The following is a 17,470-nucleotide window of genomic DNA, read 5'->3' as shown; positions in this document are numbered from 1 at the left end:
TCTTTCCTGCTCCCACCTACAATGCATTTGCTCGAGTATGCTCGTACTCACGACTTGATGGTTTCAACAACCTTCAACAACCTTCAACAACCTTCAACAACCTTCAACAACCTTCAACAAGCTTCAACATCTCCACTCCTGCTGCTGTTCACATCCTGATCAAAATTCCAGCCGTCTTAAGCTGCGTCGATTTTCAAGCGACTTCGCCTCAGCGGTATTGATGTGAAGTATTGAATCCTGCTTAAGGTTTATAGGGCCTAGTCGACAAGAAGCCAGCCGTACAACTGAAGCTGCTGAACTGAACCAAAACTCCCAAAATTAGAACACTGGAGGTTGCGGAAGCTACAGATATTCGTCCCTTGTGGGGTGGGAAGGGGGCGTGGCGAAATTTTGAAATACACTTGTACACTTGTCGGCAGCAGGCGAGACCACCTCATATAATTGCATCCTGGTCTGGACGTTGATATGCAAGGACTACACCATCAAGTGGACCATGCGACACCAAGCCGAAGCGTGTTACGCGCGGAACCCAGGCAAAAACGCAGCCTCTCCTCCCGCCCACCGGCGCCGCACGCGGCCCGAACCGACGCCGGGGACAGGCACGCGGCTGAAAGGGGGAGTAGGTGGGGGGGTAGGGGGGGGGGAACGGTTCGTGCAAGGAATAATTTGATCTACAAAGCGGAAGAAACAAAGGAATAAAGTTTCTAGTAGATCTAATAGGAATCGTAAAGTTTATGCGGCTCAACAAGTCACAACAAGCATTTTTCTACGACTAACTTAGGTTGAAAGGTTTATTAAAAGCAATCTACGAGGGTAAGAAGGCAGTCTCACACCTGCATCCCAGTTAAGGGCACGCAAAACTAAAAGTATTTTTAATTTTAATTCGATTCCATTTAAATGACGGTGGTAGATCTACATACATATGTCAGGGTTCTTCTAGGGGTTTGCAGTTCTCAACGCATTCATCGATCATTTACTCCAGTTTAAAGTGGTAGGAGATGACAATAATAAAATGAAAGACAAAATACACTCATTGGAGCTCACTATCAACCATTTTTAGAGACAGTTACTAAAAAATTAGTTAGAAATAAAAAATATTTCCATCGAATCAAGGTGAAAGAGGAACAAATCAAGGTAAAAGACGAGCGAATCAAGAAAAAAGACGAGCAAATCAAGGCAAAGACAAACAAATCAAGGACAAAGACGACCAAATCAAGGATCTCAGAGACCAAATTAAGGGCAAAGACAAGCAAATCAAGTAAAGATACGGGAAAATCAACGGCAAAGACAAACAAATCAAGGTGAAAGACGAACAAATCAAGGATCTCAGAGAGGAGGTGAAGATGATTTCTTGTCGCAATGGCGGCTCAAATGGTATGGTATCAATATGCTGCTGTAATCTAAAATATTTGAAACATTAGAACGTCATTTCCATTTAACAGTCAGGCTTACAGCAAACAAAGATTTCGATGAACAAATTTCGAAATTCGTAAATATTTGAAAACTGTTTAGCATAAGCCTGAATATTGAAATTTCACCTTTTTGCCGCTGCTGTACAAATTATTTTTTTGCAATTAATTTTAAATCACTTCACCGGAAGGCTGTTAAGACATTTTCCTATCAAATTAGTTTTATTTCTATTGTCTATCTTAATAGATTCAAAAATCCTACACAATCTATAAAATCTGTGTGTAAGCGGCCATCTTCGCAGCGCGTGCAACAAATTGCATGCTGTTTTTTTAAATGATAGCCAAAAAATGTGGCATGGTTTGCACAAACAAATTTGTACTTTTCTATAAATAGGTTACTCGAAAACTAAAAATTAATCAAAAAAAATCTTAAATTTGGTCAAAAATTGTGTGTTTATACGCCTATTTCATTTCATTTTGTGTCATTCTGTAGAATGGAAAATTTTATGATAGATTTTGTTTTTATACCTTTTTTTATGAATGATTGTTTTCTGAAAAAATGCAATTTGTGTAAGTATATTTGTTGCTTTTGATTATTATTGTTTAATTTCGATGAATTCCTAAATATTTTATGCATTTAGTAAGCAGCGAAGAGCTCGGGTCTGCTAGTATATTACTAAAACTGTAACTATTCTGTAAATATACACAAATTTAACCACTCATCACTATATTGAGCTTAAGTAGCCCCAGTAGCTACAGCTCCAAGTTATGTTAACAGGCAACAAACAGGCAATATAAATATAATATATATAAATATAAGTGTGGTCGTCAGAATTATCCTATCTAAATCCTTCAAAAATTGGAAAAATTGCTAAATCCGACCATGACCGTCCACTCAGACGAATCGCAGGCACATTGGAACGGCTCCATTCCCCTGACCCTTATCAGGAAAATACCATTTTGGATGTCATTGTCACAAGAAATCATCTTCACCTTCTCTCTGAGATGCTTAATTTATTCGTCTTTCACCTTGATTTGTTTGTCGTTGCCGTTGATTTTCCCGTATTTTTACTTGATTTGTTTGTCTTTGCCCTTAATTTGGTCTCTGAGATACTAGATTTGGTCATCTTTGTCCTTAATTTGTTTGTCTTTGCGTTGATTTGCTGGTCTTTTTTCTTGATTTGCTCGTCTTTCACCTTGATTTGTTCCTCTTTAACCTTGATTTTATATACATTTTATTTCTGAATCATTTTTAGACTCTAAAAATGGTTGATGGTGAGCTCCAATGAGTGTATTTTGTCATTCATTTCATTATTGTCATCTGCTACCACTTTAAACTGTAGTAAATGATAGAGGAATGCCTTTAGAACTGAGAAACAAAATTCAAGTATTCGAGTATTTCCCTTGCAACACCGTATTACATTATTATCGTTATTATCATTATTATTCGCTCTAATTTCAATATTTATTTAATTTCTTGGAAATACTTGCAACCGAATATAAACAAAAGTGGAATGTAATCTTTCAAGTAATTTTTAAGAATAATTTTTTGCTTTGTTTTCTCTCTGCGAAAATTTTCTCATTTCCTCTCTTAAGAAAAATACAATTTTCATTTTAAATGTGAACGGGACCACCAGCTATGCTCGCTACTATGATTTTAAAGTGGGAAGCGAAAATGAAGCCTCCGAAGAAATCGCTAGGAGAGTATTCAGGAACAGCAGGAGATTCACTAACTTACCATCTAAACATGACATGTATGAGAACTTTAATTGCGCGAAATTAACTACACCATCTCGCTTACATTTTCTCAAATGATGACAAGACCAAAACTGTTATAAAATGAGTACTTTTTATGATATTTAAATAGTTAAGTTTAAGCTGAAAAACGATTATAACTATCCAAATTCAATTTATGCTAATTTATGCAATTAATATTATAAAAAAACGAGAGGGAACTTTGTGAGTCGCTTCTATCGCCGCGACTGTTTTTTTTATAACCGTAATCAGTCAGTCTACTGGCACGGCTAGGTTCGCTGATTTTCTCTACAGCTTCAGCGCTCTGGGCTTCAGCTCGCCGGATGGGGTCGGGGTCTTTCCTATCTCTATAATTCCTTGCGGTCGCCATAATATAAAAAGATTAGCTGCACTTTACTTTACTTTAATCAAAAAAAAAAAAAATACCGAGCGGTATAGATGGCAAGAAATATATGATGATTAAAAAATTGCTATGTACATTGCTACTAACAACGATTTCCATTTGTTCCTTAATACAACTTTTCTTAACATAAGAATATAAAACATAATTCAACGTACAACAGAGCCTTTCTACTCACGAATGTCAACATACTCATTTCGGTACTAAAATAATGCATCATTATCATTTTCAGTACACACACACTTTCCTTAACGAGCTCGTTGGGCCCAATGAACTGCTTCGGTAGCTGTGAAACAAGATTAATGTTATACAGATGATAGGAAATAAAGAATGATATTGTAGCCGACATTGCTAGAGTCAGTCCAGGCTTAACATTATTGTTTATGAGATTAATCTACTTAACATAAAAAAAGGAAACGAAAATAATTCAAGGGTTCTGCATGATAATGATTTTTCTTTACAAATTAATTTCGGATATCCAGATTAAATTGGAAACGCAAAAGAAAAGAAAATTGAGAAAATTAAATGCGAAAATACGCGATCCAACTGTGCCCTTTATATGACTGTGCTTACATATGTACAGCCACACTTCTCTTCTTTCGAAAGCTCCCTCTTTGGGAGAGCGAGTTATCACTCTATCTTTCTTTGCGCTGCTCCGCTACTCTACAATGCATTTGCTCGAGTATGCTCGTACTCACGACTCGATGGTTTCAACAACCTTCAACAACCTTCAACAAGCTTCAACATCTCCACTCCTGTTGCTGTTCACATCCTGATCAAAATTCCAGCCCTCTTAAGCTGCGTCGATTTTCAAGCGACTTCGCCTCAGCGGTATTGATGTACAGTTGGAATCCTGCTTAAGGTTTATAGGGACTAGTCGACGAAAAGCCAGCCGTAATACACTGGTTGTTGCGGCAGGGGGTTTTAGGTGTGAGAGCGCCAATGCACGGCAGACCTCCAGTGACCAAGAAATTCTGTAACGAATTCCAAGGTCAGCTTATGAACAGAATTAATTGCCCAAATAATCACCTCATTTACATTATGTGTATGTATTTGTTTAGGCACTATGAAGTTTCACAACACCGCTTTAGTTTTGCTGATTAGTCTTAGTGAAGGTATGTATTAGAATTCTGCACACGTGTAGAGTTGTGTAATTGGTTAGGTTTTATGTAATACAGGGCCACGTGGGTGTTGCACATCAAAAGCCAGAGAACAACTGTAGCGTTTGCCGATAGAAATGTAATTGATCAGCGTGGCCGTCGTCGTTTGTGTTAAGCGCACATACGAGCTTTAACGGGACTCTTCCATTGAAGTTCGGTCTCGAGAGACGAATTATAATATGAGAAAGAGAGAGAGAGACCAACCCAAAGCTTACTAATCGAATGGGTAAATTATTAGAGAATTCATGCTTGTGCCTATTCACTGGCCTTTACAATGATTTATGTGGAATTTTAAATATTTTATGTTCCAATTTTTTCATCTGTCATCTACATCTACAATGAAGATTATACATTTCATCCGCCAGAGGGCGCACGCACACAGCACAGGGCAAACTGTGTGTGAGCGCGAAAGAGAATGAGTAGCGCTGTAAGTAGCAACTGAAAATTAATTTCTTCATTCTGGCCACAATAATAGTCCGATCTGATCCAGATTCGGCAATCTGGTAGAAATGGTAATTTTCTACGATACTGCGCTTTAAGTTTTTTCTCGTGGCGAAATTTTGAAATACACTTGTACACGGAAAAAAATCGGATGATCAGACATAGCCTTCAAGTTTAACAATCAGTAAAATATTATGTTCGCACCTGTCTGGCAACACCAAAAGAAACTCGTATGCTACATTTTTATGTAAAAGGGAGGTAGCAGTGAAAGGGTATAAAAAGATTTTGTACTAGCCCATATCGTGTGGGGAAATTTAACCATTCCATATTTATGTGCATAAACTGCATAAGTCTCAACCCATTCCGACCAACCCCACACTTTTTTAACAGTATTATGTGATGCTGATTAATTGAAAATTTTGGAACACTAGCAGACCCACCCGTTTTGCTGCTTACTTAATGCATTTTATGTTTAGGAATTCATCGAAATTAAACAATGATTATCAAAAGCAACAAATATACTTACACAAATTGCATTTTTTCAGAAAACAATTTTTCATAAAAAAAAGGTATACAACAAAATCTAACATAAAATGTTCTGTTCTATAGAACGGCACAAAGTGAAATTAAATGAAATGAAATAGGCGTTTAAAAACACCTTTTTAGACCAAATTTTAGATATTTATTTGAATTAATTTTTAATTTTCGACTAGCCTATTTATAGAAAAGTACAAATTTGTTTGTACAAACCATGCCACATTCTCTGGCTATCATTTAAACATTTAAACAGCATGCAATTTGTTTCGAAGATGGCCGCTTACACACCGATTTTTTCTACAAATTTATAGTATAGATTTAAACTAAGTATATACTCGATTAGGTGTATAATCCATATTATCAAGTCAAAATTACACATGGACACATTCAAAAGGTATTAATTTGTAGCACAGTGTTATTTATTATATTATTTGCGTAAGAAAAATCATTTACAATTGGTCTTCGTAGTAAAGCGACCGCAATAATGTGAAATAGCTCATTGATGTACTTAAAATCGCCGTGAAGCTTTGAAGAGACAGAGTGGAAAATTTAAACGCCGTTATTCTGACTGGTCGTTGACTACAGAGTATCATAAATCTTAAGTCATTACGGAACTGCTGACTAATGGCAGCGTATGAATAAAAATTGGTCTTGTTTGGATCCTCCCATTCACAACCATAAAGGTGCCATGCTGTAGTTGTGGAGTGTATAATTAACGCATCTCCATTTTCACAAAGCACATATAACTGAGAAATCGCGGAGGATATGTATACAATAAATTTTACGTACTCTCCAATGAACATATTCTTTCCAGTAATTATTTGAAAGCCAACCATGCAAATTAAAAGCGATGAAATCATTAGATTCACCAAGAGTATGGGATTAAAAAAGTCCTCCAAACACTTGGCGAATCTGATTATTTTGTTGTGCTGTTGAACAATTTTGTGCAGTCGCTGAAGCTGCAAATGTTGCTCGTTATCGGTGATTTCAGCTCTTTCTTTAGCCGCAGTCCATACGTTGTCGACACGCTCATGCAGCAATCGAAACTGTCCACAGGTGTAAGTTATGAAAAAACCAAAAAGTGAATCTTCGGCAAACAATGTGGTCACCACACATATTCCGGCATACGATGTAAACATGTAGGTGAGCACATAACGCATCCAACTGCTGTACGGATCGAACGGGAACAGCATTTTATAGGGAAATGGTTTCTCAACTGCATCTACTCCTGTACGAAAGAAAAGTTCCACCAACGGAAGGGCGCAGTACATGCATATTAGACAAGAAAGCAGACCTGTCATGATGCTAAAGGTGAACATACGCCTATGGCACTCGGCGTTAACACTGGAGTGGGTGTTTTCTGAAATCCAAATATCGCGGCCAAATTGATCAATTAATTTCCGAAATTTTCGCTGGTTGAGACGTAAATGAAGCAATCTCACAAAGTTTAGGGCGCCCATGAATGTGGTGCAACAATTTTCCGTAGTCATAATAATATCCGAAAAATGAGTTACCAAATATGCGGTTTGAAACCCGATCGTTATGCCAACGGATGATATGACGTACCAAGCCCATGCGGTGTAAATTAAATAATACATTGAGTTGCTATCCTTCCTGGAGGAAGGCCAAAATGGCCAAGAGCCATTCAGCTTTAGCCAGACACATTGAACTGGTAAACGAAAGGTGATATCTGTGTATTGTTGTAGGTTAAACATGACTTCTCGACGTACCAGTGCTTTATCACTGCAATGAACTCACCGATAGCACTTTTATATCTGATTAATTTTCTAAATGTATACGACATTTGAAAGAGAATTTTATATTAGTCAAATATAGGCCTGCGGCAAAAATTGGACGTCCTCAATATAAAATATTCATTAAAAGCTTTTACCAGGGTAGTTGAAAAAAATTATTGGTTTGAATGTTCATACGCAGCGTATAAGTAGGCTACAAAGTGGTACAAAAAGATAGCATAACAAGAATATTTTTTTTAATTTGTCTTACAATAAGATGAAAATTGGGGGTTCTACATTCGTGGGGGTTTTGTGTTTCAATATTGATACCAGTGTGTAAATAGACATATTAAAGAAATTTAATATTGACATGAAAGTTCACAAAACTTAACAATTTTAATTTGTTCTCGTAGTCTGTAGTATATGTAAATGCTTGATCAGCATCAATTAAGCCATGTCTGTGGGACTGGCCGTCCTTTTGAACACCTAGTTCTGAGATACTATAAGAGATAGATTTTGTTATGATATAATTCGCATTAAAATAAGTATATTTCCAATTTTTGCACGCCATCTTTCGCCTTTTCGAATCGCGAAATTCCCTCACATTAATGCTCATAAATTTTTGATTGTAGACATTTGCCATCGCATCATTATTATACCTAGAATAAACGGAAAAACTTAAAGCCCTCAATTCGTTCACCTGTACACATGATTTCGAAATGTTAAAACAAGCATTGTTTTGGGTCATGAAAGTGTAATTATACCCGTACTCGAAGAGTTAAGAGGTATATTAGATTTGTGGTAAAAGTGGATGTGTGCAACACAGAGAAGGAAACGTTTCCGACCCCATAAAGTATATATATGTATATTCTTGATCTTTCGCAGAGATGATGTGGATTCTTCATCAAAAATGTAGAATATATGTAGAAATGTAGAATGTATACTGACTGAGTACGGGTATAAAAGAAGATTAGCGGCCACCGGAGCGACTCTTAACTTTCCCTCTCGTTTAAGCAATATTTTATGAGTTTATTGCACCTCCTGAGTATGAGGATGTGATTTACTCATCCAGACCTAAAACCTAATTTTTGTCTCTTGCTGAGTACAAAATTCTTGTCAAAATATTAACTTTTACGGGTTTAGTTTTGTAATACTATTAAAGTTCATCATTAATAAATGGATTTTTTATGTGCGATAACTGGAATAACTTAATGCTAATATATAAGCAAAACGGCAATCATATGTAAGTTACCCCCACCACCGGGGGGGAGTAAGGGCCCGGGAGGAGCCGCCAGGGGGGGGGGGGCGGGGGGGGGAGGACGGGAGGGGGGGGAAGGCACGGGCGCAGACCGATGCCGCGGCCACGGGCGGGAGGGCGAGAGGGGGAGGGCCCCCCGGAACGGGGCCGCCCCGGGACCACGAGGGGAGACCACGGGGAGGGGGGAGGCACCACCAGTAAAACGGGGGGAGGACCCAGGGGGGGACGGGCGGGGGGGGGGGGGGGGGCGGGGAGCGCCGCGCCGCGGACGCCGGCCCGCGCCGGCGGCCGGGGGGGGGCGGGGGGGGGGGGGGGGGCGGGGGGGGGGGGGGGGGGGGGCGGGCGGGGGGGGGGGGGGGGGGCGGCGCCGGGGGCGCACCAAGCCGGGGGGGGGGGCCACCGGAGGGCCACGGGGGGGGGGGGGGGGGGGGGGGGGGGGGGGCCCCCAGGGGGGGGGGGGGGGGGGGGGGGGGGGGTTTCCAGCTAGGGGCACGGGCCCCCACGGGGGGGGGGGGGGGGGGGGGGGGGGGGCCGGGGGCCGGGGGGGGGGGGGGGGCCCGGGGCGGGGGGGGCCCCCGCCGGGGGGGGGGGGGCGGGGGGCCGGGGGGCCGGGGGGGGCCCCCCGGGGGGGGGGGAGGCCACCCGCCACGCCCGGGGGGGCCCCGCCCGGGGGGCGCGGCCCGGGGGGGGGGGGCGCGGCCGCCCCAGGCGGGACCGGGGGGGGGGGGGGCCGGGGGGACGCAGACGGGGGGAGGGGGGGGCGGGACCGCCGGGGGGGGGCGACCCGGGGGGGGGGCGGCCCCGCCAGGGCCGGGGGGGGGGGGGGCGGGGGGGCCGCCGGCGGTTCCGGGGCGGGGAAGTATTGTACAAATGAACGGACACACAGCCTGCGGCGCAAGCAGTATTTTTTTTTTTGATATTAAGTTACTTTATTTGGCCTCCACGTCTGACACGGGTTAACGCCACCTCCTCAAGCAGTATTTGATTTGATGATTTTATTGATTCTTCTCGCGCTCTGCTTTCCACACCCATGGCAGTTGTTATGTTCCACATTTTAATTAAAGATTGAAATGCATTCATATGGGGGGCTTTATAAATACCAATTCTTTATTTCCTATTGCATTATGCCATTAATACGTCGTTAATATTCATATAACATTGTTCGTTTACTTATTACTTTGCACGCGTCTACAACAAATACTCAACAAAAAAGTGTTTATAAAGGAGATACAAAATTCATATATATACAGAGATAGAGCCAACAAAACACAGGGTTTATAGAACGAGAGTACCTAAGGTGTGTACCAAACACTTCGGCGTATGGTATAGAGCTAAAAATGTTTCGAAATTTCATAGTCAAAACTTTGATTCCTCTAACGATCCGTGAGAAATATTCGCGCTAACCAACAATTGTATCAATTTTCTAATAATTATGCTTACTCGATAATACAAATGTTAAATGTGTTCTTATTTACGGGGGAGGGCATTTATATTTTGGTTTAGTTGTTTTGTTCACACGTCCAGGCCTAATCGAATCATTCAACTAGATACATTGGTTTCTTGCTTGCGTTTCGATAGATCGGAAATCATTATGATTACGAGTTGGGCTAAAAATTAAGATAGATTTGTATAGCTAGGAGTGTGTAAAGTTAATGTTTATCCATTTAGCACGAGCACTGATCCTTGGCATTCGCGGCCTCGCTACTCAGGGAGGTTCGTGACGGCTGCGAAGGTCGGTGCTGCACTCCTGACTCGGACGCATTCAAATCGAGCCGTCCTTCCTGGATGTTCTGATAGATCTTGCGTGCGGTTTCGAGAAACGCTTCCTCCACATTTTGTCCACTGTTTGAAGAAGGTTTAGTTCGGAAATGCACCTAATTAATTGCTTGTTTACACTTACGTCATTGCACTCGCTTCAAGAAACATGAGGCCATTCTCGTCAGCAAACTCTTTGGCCTCCTCGTAGGTCACTTCACGAGTGCTTTCCAGGTCGGACTTGTTACCAATCAAAAAGATCACAGTGCTGGGGTTTGTGAGATTGCGCGTGTCGGTGAGCCAGCTGCTCAAGTGATTGTACGTCGAGCTAAAATAATTTCATAATGATTAAGATCCGTTCTTATAGATCTTATAGGATCTTTCTTAGCATCTGCTCACCGTCTCGTTATATCATAAACCATGAGGGCCCCGGCGGCTCCTCTATAGTAAGAACGTGTGACTGCACGGAATCGCTCCTGGCCCGCAGTGTCCCAGATCTGTAGCTTGATTTTTTTGTCGTCCACCTCGATGATGCGCGTGCCAAACTCTACGCCAATGGTGTGCGGACAATTGGCCATGACTGGAGACAAACGACCAGTTTAGTTTAGTGCAAGGCACGTTATTTCGCTGCAGATCTACTTACATTTTTTTTCGGTAAACTGATGCAGTAGGCAGGACTTGCCCACGCCCATGTCCCCGATGATAATGTATTTGAAGATGTAGTTATAGTTGTACGGGGCTGCCGTCATATTGGGACCTGCAAGAGGACACATAAAATTAGTCAGGTCCCGAAATCAAAATCAGCTTCTTCGGTGACATCCACACATTTTTCAATGAGACAGTCGATGCGGTCGTGCAGTTTGTTCGCAATGCCCCGCACTTTGCTCATCTTGACATTCATTGTGCTGACCCTCCAACCCAAGCAAGCCGTCAACGAAGAGGTTTGCGCTTTATTTATGCAGGTATGTATATGCACGAGAACCACCACAGAGTGCTTATCAAGATATTGCCGCGCTACATCAATTTGTTCTGCGACGTCGAGGTGGCTCCAACTTCCAACATTTTGCTCCCCCTTTTTTTTTGTCAGCTGCCCCCGATATTTTTCTAGGCATGCCTGTGTTTGAACAGCCGACCAGGTTTCTTTGCTCACAGAGTCGAACCCAACTGATGTTGCGGCGGGCAAAACCCTCCGGCGGGCTGCACGCATGACACTTGACGTCAAGTTGCTGAAGTGTGAGTATCACCTCGCAGTGAATGGGGCATACCATTGACTGAAGTGAATCGAGATTGGTCTCAAGGTCGCGGGCCAGCGCGGGAAGTGAATCAGATCATGAAATTGAACATTATTGGGAATAGTATTGCAGCAGCTGTTCGATATGCGAATGCGTTAATTTAGTCCCTACACTGCAAACCCTAGTAATACTTGCATTGGCATGTTGCTGTTTATCTGCCTGACATGTGAGTTCTGTTCAACCAACACAAAACAGTCTCTCATACTCTTATCATAGTATAAAGGCTCATAATTACGAATCTTAAGCGATTACTATTAATGGGACTGGTTTTTGCCAAAGGGAGCTGTCCCCTTAACTAGGCAGCCAATTGCTAGAAAAGTGAAAAAGTGGGTACACTGTTTCTCAGACACTCCTGACCTATTTCCAATACTTGGATGTGATACGCGACCCCCCTGGGATCCTCATCCCCTTCGTCGGTTACCGATGACTGGTTAATGGCTTGTGAAACGGCACAGTAATAATCAATTTTATAGACTCCCTGGCACCCCGCGACATGAAATTTAGATTTGTCCGTGTCGCTGGTCTCGTGTCTTATCAGTCAACACACAAAAGGCCACCCAGCCAATGGAGCGCTGAGTGGCTGGTGTCGGGAGGGGCGGAAACTGTGAGGTCTAAAATGCGTAGAATGGATCGGTGCAGCACACCCGACGAGAAGCACAAAGGCGCACCCAAACAACGGCAAAAAACATTCGGGGGGTGGATACAGTTACAGGCGATACGGGTAGGGCGGGGAAATGAGTACTCAGCTAAATACAGAAATATTAAGAGCGGAAGAGGAGAGAGAGATAGAGAGAGAGTACACTTTTAGTACAAGGGAAAGTCTGACGCCTCAAAAACCACCAACCCCCCACCCACCACTCTTCATTAAGACAGTTTTCCATTTTAAATAACTTAAACACAAACACAGCGCTTATAATTGGCTTAGACACGAGTATACTGCACTAGTATTACTCACCGTTTTAGTTCAACTTAGGGAGCGGATGGAATGTAGGGCGGTTACGAAGCGCTGGCGGGGGTGCGTGTGCCTGTGTACCAGTGTACCAGTGCGTCTGTGTGTGTGTATTGTTGTTTTCAGGCAAGCAGATTTTTCTATCAGATATCTTCGAATGCAAACTGCAGCACAGCACTGTGCTATTACACACACTGGTGTGATGGGCTTGGGCTTGGGCAAGGCCACCAAAAAGGTTATTGATTTAATTATTGTTAATCGCCAAATTAATGTAAATCAGTAGACACTTTTCTTTTGCGTTTTCTTGTTTTTTTTTTGCATGCAATAAAATATACCGCCTGACCCACAGAAATATACCCAAATATACCATGCCATTATCAAAATATACCGTAAATATAATGACGGACACGACCGGAGCGTTGATATTCCTCGATTTTGATATTCCGTTTAATATTACTAGCTAGTTGGCCCATTCAGCCCTTAACATATAATTTAATCCAATTCCTCAATAAATTTTGTTCAGGATTGGCTAGTTTTCAGAACTCCTTTTCATTGGATTGTTTACATAAAAAGGCTCAAACAAAAGCGGCCAAAGCATAAAACGTAATCCCTAGTACCCAGATCCAAAAACTGTTTGCCAGCAAACAAATGTCATATGTATATTCTTCGAGCGGCCAGTGTGTGACCAGAGGTGTGCACTGCATTCCGTACGGTTACACTGCTCAGACATCTGCTTGGTTTTGTCACTAACCATACAGTATATACTGTATGGTTAGTGGTTTTGTTTAAAGTTAATAAAATGCACTTCTTCGGCTGGGGTCGCTCTTTTCCAGGCATATCCTGGGCTCCCCAATATTTTATTGGCAAGGTAATGTGTCTGACTATCAGCAGCAGCAGATGGCGACGACTCCCGTGCCCACCACCGTGAAGACAAACTGTTTTGAAAGCAATATTTGTTTTATATTTATGAAAATTAATAAAAATAATATATTATAATATCCATATAATTGTCCTTGAGTACTGCCTTCCGTACAGAGCCTAGAAAACAGTTTTATTCGAACAAATTTCTTATCGGTTTCATACGAATATCAACCCTGATTTTGTTCGCGAGGTGTTTTTTCGGATCTGAGTACTAGACTTTACTGTCGATAGATGCGCGACTAAAGAAAATAGCCATATAATTGTGCGGTTTCTCACGTAAAATGTAAAACATATAGATGGAAAACCACAAAATTTAAGTGCACAACAAATAAAAAGGGCACATTACGCATTGAAAATGCGGACCTGGCTGATCAATCCATCTCCACAACCGATGGTTTTGATAGTACTATCGAGTGTTTCTTGCAGCTCTAGCGGAGCGCACGTGTTGCGGACTTCTTCGTTTGTTTATGTTTTAATATATTGCCGAAAACATGTTCGTCAACGAAGTCAACGATGTGAAAATATACAATCTGAGCGCCGGAAAGTCGGTGCCGGATGTAAGTGAAACCTTTTCCACTAGTTGAAGCAGCCAAATGAAAATTCTCCCTTTCAGTGGCTGACGGACCGGCGAAAGAAATCAAAGTTGATGAAGAAGGTGGACTCGCGGCGGCAGATCGAGCTAATCCAAGACTTTGACATGCCCGGCGTATGCACAAGCATTCGCATGAGTCCCGATCAGCAGTACATCCTAGCCACAGGAACGTACAAGCCGCGTGTCAAATGTTTTGAAGTCTCCAATCTCTCCATAAAATTTGAGCGCTGCTTTGATTCTGAGGTGACCACTTTCGAGGTTATTAGCGACGACTATTGTAAAATGGTGTTCCTGCAATGCGACCGCTATGTCGAGATTCACGCGGCCCACGGACGCCACTATAGGTTGAGGATTCCACGCTTTGGACGTGACATGAAGTACCACAAGCCCAGCTGTGATATGTACATAGTGGGAGTGGGCAAGGTGAGCATAGGACACAATCGGTCCCTTTTCCATTCTGATATTTTCCATCCGTTCCAGGACATTTATCGACTGAATCTTGAGCGGGGTCAGTTCCTACAGCCCTTTGAGACGGACGCCAGCTGTGTGAATGCCTGCGATGTTAACCCCGAGCATCATCTGCTCGTTGCTGGCACCAAAGAGGGCACAGTTGAGGCATGGGACCCGCGAACAAAGCAACGCTGCTCCACCTTGGATGTGGCCATGAAATTGCCCGGAGTCAAGGAGTTTCCCTCAGTCACAGCTCTAAAGTACCGCAGTGGATTACATATGGCTGTGGGCACAGCATCTGGCCATGTACTTATCTACGATATACGTGCCAAGCAGCCGCTGCTAGTAAAGAATCACTTGAATCGACTGCCTATCAAGCGGTTGGCCTTTAACCCTGCCCAGAATGCCGTTTACAGCTTGGACGAGGCGACTCTGAAGCTGTGGGATGAACAGACGGGCAAGCAGATCGCCTATGTGGAGTCAACCAGCTCGTTTAACGATTTCTGTACCATACCCGATACGGGCATGTTCTTCCTGGCCCAGGAAGATGTGAAAATGTTGACCTACTACGTCCCCGCAATGGGACCGGCTCCCCGTTGGTGCTCGTTCCTGGACAATCTCACCGAGGAGATCGAATCGGAGGTTCTGGAGAATGTCTACGATGACTATCAGTTCGTTACGGCTAAGGAGCTGGCAGAATTGGGCATGGAGCATCTTGTTGGCACCAATCTGCTCAAGGGCTACATGCATGGGTAAGTGCAAGCCAGAACTAAACGTTTGATTGACCAGTTTGGGAATGAATTGTATATTTATTTTTTAGCTACTTCATGGATGCTCGTTTATATAATAAGGCCAAGGCTGTGGTCGAACCCTTCGCCTTTGACCGGTTCCGCAAGGACAAGGTCCGGCAGGAGATCGAAAGTGAGAGAAAGTCGCGCCTGCAGATCGATTCAAAACTGCCAAAAGTCAACAAGGAGTTGGCTCTCAAAATTATGGACGAGCAGGCCAATCCCTCAAACAATGCCAAGGAGCGCAATGTGCCCAATCTTCTGGAGGATTCACGTTTCAAGGCCATGTTTGAAAATTCAGACTTTGCTGTCAACAAAGAGGCGGAAGAGTATCGTCTTCTGGCTCCTGTTCTCAACCGCTTGGATAAGTCCAAGGCCAAGGAGTTGAAGCAGCGTGTGGAGGTGGCTAGAGTGGCCGAGCTGCATGCCGAGGAGGCTGAGCAGCGTGACGACAGCGACAATGACGAGGATCTGTTCGGTTTTGAAAAGAGCGATGGCGAGAAGGAAGAGGAAAGTGGAGATGAGGCCTCTTCGGATGACGATGACAGGCGAGAATATGTCAAGGAAATGAAACAGGCGTACAAACAGGTGAAGCGACAACGCGAGGATGAGGACGAGGAAGATGAGGAGATGGAACAAGCGAAAAATAACGATCAGCTGCAGAGAGGAGCTGCTAATGACCAAGCAAGACCCTTGCAAAATGGAAATTACCTTAATCCGCCCACAAATGGGATTGGAAAACGCTTTACCATGACCCCGCTGGACCAGCACCAAGGAAACAGTCTTATGCAGCAGCGTATAAAGCAGGCCAGCCTGCAGGATCGAGTGCGCGTCATGTCCCAGCTGGAAAGTCAGGTGACCAATGTGGGTCGCTCGCTCGGCAATCGACAAATGACCTTCGAGGTGAACAAGCAGAAGAAGTCACAGTACCACGCCAAGAAACGCGAGGCGGAGCTGAAGAAGCATCGCGACGAGAGGAGAAGTATCGTCAGACCCATCAAATCGCTGAGGCTAAAGAAGGTTAACTTTAAGTAGAAACGTTCAACAAATTGCAATTAGTTTTGTAAATAAATTCATATTTTGTATTAATATTTTGTTCCTTTGCTCAAAAGTCCTCCACATCCACCTCGAAAATAGGGAGGACATCTTGCAATGGACAAGGGTCAACTGGCTCGGCGATTAAATCATACTCATTCATGGACTCGAATTCGGCTATCTGCAGGGGCTCCAACTCAATGCGATCCTCGTAGCCATTTACGGTTGCAAGGGAATCCATAACGAAGCCGCCCTCGCTGCTATCACTGTGGTGGAGATCCCCATCCTCCTCCCCATTTTTGCCTGGACTCCTATTCGTTTGCGTTGAAGCTGGATCTTCTGCTTGGTTAGATCTGAATACCTCATCCTTTCATAACGGGATAGTTACTTACTCACAAAAGTTTCGTCTTTTTCGGGCATGTTTTCCACCAAACGCAGTAGGGCTTGTGTAACAGGACCCGTCTTGGGCTCGGGCATTTTCTCGAAATACAAATTAAAAAACAATTCAGAATTTACCAGTTCCAAGGTACCTTCGGGCTGTCCAAATTGAGTGGAAGCCAATAAAGCCGACTGTTCTGCCCCCATACTTTTCATTGAGAAACAATACGTTGTAGTAGACAAAGATTGAGAAACCGACAAATGGCCTACTAGATTGACGAAAGAATCATGTACTAGTATCTACATTCCCTCACTGTCAAGCTATTTAAATCAGGGATGCAAGCCGATTAGTTTCTTGGTAAGCAAAACAACACTACCAAACTTAACAGCCTCCCAAGTGATCGCTAAGGAGTGTCCTTAGATCTGTCAAGTTATACACTAAATAAGTGTTAAGTACTCATTCTGCAAAATATCGATAGCTTTATTTATAGGATATTTTGGAATAGTCATAAGCTCTTTAGCTCTACAGACACCACATGTAAGGATCAATATAAGTTATAACGTAGCCTGCACTTGTGCTAAACTTATTGTCAGTGGACTAGTTCTATCCTCATTAC

At 43.0% G+C, this 17,470-nt stretch overlaps 4 protein-coding genes and 1 long non-coding RNA gene across 8 annotated transcripts; 1 reads left to right on the top strand and 4 right to left on the bottom strand.

Moving 5' to 3' along the window:
* Window positions 1–2,417: 2,417 nt before the first annotated feature.
* LOC111074721 lies at window positions 2,418–4,853 on the bottom strand. Its single transcript, XR_002607846.2, has 2 exons — window positions 4,594–4,853; window positions 2,418–4,538 (listed from the first exon to the last, which is right to left on the bottom strand). It is a non-coding gene; the product is annotated as an uncharacterized LOC111074721 (long non-coding RNA).
* A 1,298-nt stretch (window positions 4,854–6,151) lies between these two features.
* LOC111074719 (odorant receptor 13a) lies at window positions 6,152–7,417 on the bottom strand. The gene has a single exon (XM_022367618.2). It carries the CDS (start codon window positions 7,415–7,417, stop codon window positions 6,152–6,154), a length of 1,266 nt encoding a protein of 421 aa, XP_022223310.2.
* A 2,357-nt stretch (window positions 7,418–9,774) lies between these two features.
* Window positions 9,775–12,778, bottom strand: LOC111074720 (ras-related protein Rab-14). Of its 2 annotated transcripts, none has more exons than XM_022367620.2 (5): window positions 12,696–12,778; window positions 11,092–11,205; window positions 10,848–11,028; window positions 10,594–10,776; window positions 9,775–10,535 (listed from the first exon to the last, which is right to left on the bottom strand). In XM_022367620.2, the coding sequence occupies exons 2-5, from the start codon at window positions 11,195–11,197 to the stop codon at window positions 10,358–10,360; spliced, it is 648 nt and encodes a 215-aa protein (XP_022223312.1). In that variant the 5' UTR covers window positions 11,198–11,205; window positions 12,696–12,778; the 3' UTR covers window positions 9,775–10,357. The 2 variants fall into 2 exon arrangements, with proteins under 2 accessions (XP_022223312.1, XP_022223311.2); XM_022367619.2 differs by lacking the exon at window positions 12,696–12,778 and adding an exon at window positions 11,274–11,555.
* A 1,177-nt stretch (window positions 12,779–13,955) lies between these two features.
* On the top strand, window positions 13,956–16,510 carry LOC111074724 (nucleolar protein 10). The gene is made up of 4 exons (XM_022367624.2): window positions 13,956–14,167; window positions 14,224–14,625; window positions 14,683–15,404; window positions 15,473–16,510. The coding sequence occupies exons 1-4, from the start codon at window positions 14,102–14,104 to the stop codon at window positions 16,473–16,475; spliced, it is 2,193 nt and encodes a 730-aa protein (XP_022223316.2). The 5' UTR covers window positions 13,956–14,101; the 3' UTR covers window positions 16,476–16,510.
* On the bottom strand, window positions 16,499–17,122 carry LOC111074725. Of its 3 annotated transcripts, none has more exons than XM_022367626.2 (2): window positions 16,868–17,122; window positions 16,499–16,811 (listed from the first exon to the last, which is right to left on the bottom strand). In XM_022367626.2, exons 1-2 carry the CDS (start codon window positions 17,067–17,069, stop codon window positions 16,546–16,548), a joined length of 468 nt encoding a protein of 155 aa, XP_022223318.2. In that variant the 5' UTR covers window positions 17,070–17,122; the 3' UTR covers window positions 16,499–16,545. The 3 variants fall into 3 exon arrangements, with proteins under 3 accessions (XP_022223318.2, XP_022223319.2, XP_022223317.2); XM_022367627.2 differs by having other exon boundaries at window positions 16,499–16,805; XM_022367625.2 differs by having other exon boundaries at window positions 16,499–16,814; window positions 16,868–17,117.
* Between the last annotated feature and the right edge of the window lie 348 nt (window positions 17,123–17,470).

Source organism: Drosophila obscura, unplaced genomic scaffold (assembly GCF_018151105.1).
Source record: "Drosophila obscura isolate BZ-5 IFL unplaced genomic scaffold, ASM1815110v1 contig_46, whole genome shotgun sequence".
NCBI lineage: Eukaryota > Metazoa > Arthropoda > Insecta > Diptera > Drosophilidae > Drosophila > Drosophila obscura.
This window is presented reverse-complemented; position numbering and strand designations above follow the sequence as displayed.

Bases quoted from the DNA above. Each gene is read 5' to 3' on its own strand.
- LOC111074719 (XM_022367618.2), bottom strand. From the start codon at position 7,417: ATGTTTAACCTACAACAATACACAGATATCACCTTTCGTTTACCAGTT.
- LOC111074720 (XM_022367619.2), bottom strand. From the start codon at position 11,349: ATGAATGTCAAGATGAGCAAAGTGCGGGGCATTGCGAACAAACTGCAC. The intron at 11,206-11,273 runs GTGTGGATGTCA...GTCCTCTTGCAG, and splicing joins CGACTGTCTCATTGAAAAAT to GTCCCAATATGACGGCAGCC. The intron at 11,029-11,091 runs GTAAGTAGATCT...GTTTGTCTCCAG, and splicing joins TCAGTTTACCGAAAAAAAAT to TCATGGCCAATTGTCCGCAC.
- LOC111074724 (XM_022367624.2), top strand. From the start codon at position 14,102: ATGTTCGTCAACGAAGTCAACGATGTGAAAATATACAATCTGAGCGCC. The intron at 14,626-14,682 runs GTGAGCATAGGA...CATCCGTTCCAG, and splicing joins ACATAGTGGGAGTGGGCAAG to GACATTTATCGACTGAATCT. The intron at 15,405-15,472 runs GTAAGTGCAAGC...TTTATTTTTTAG, and splicing joins CTCAAGGGCTACATGCATGG to CTACTTCATGGATGCTCGTT.
- LOC111074725 (XM_022367625.2), bottom strand. From the start codon at position 17,069: ATGAAAAGTATGGGGGCAGAACAGTCGGCTTTATTGGCTTCCACTCAA. The intron at 16,815-16,867 runs GTAAGTAACTAT...CTAACCAAGCAG, and splicing joins AAAAGACGAAACTTTTGTGA to AAGATCCAGCTTCAACGCAA.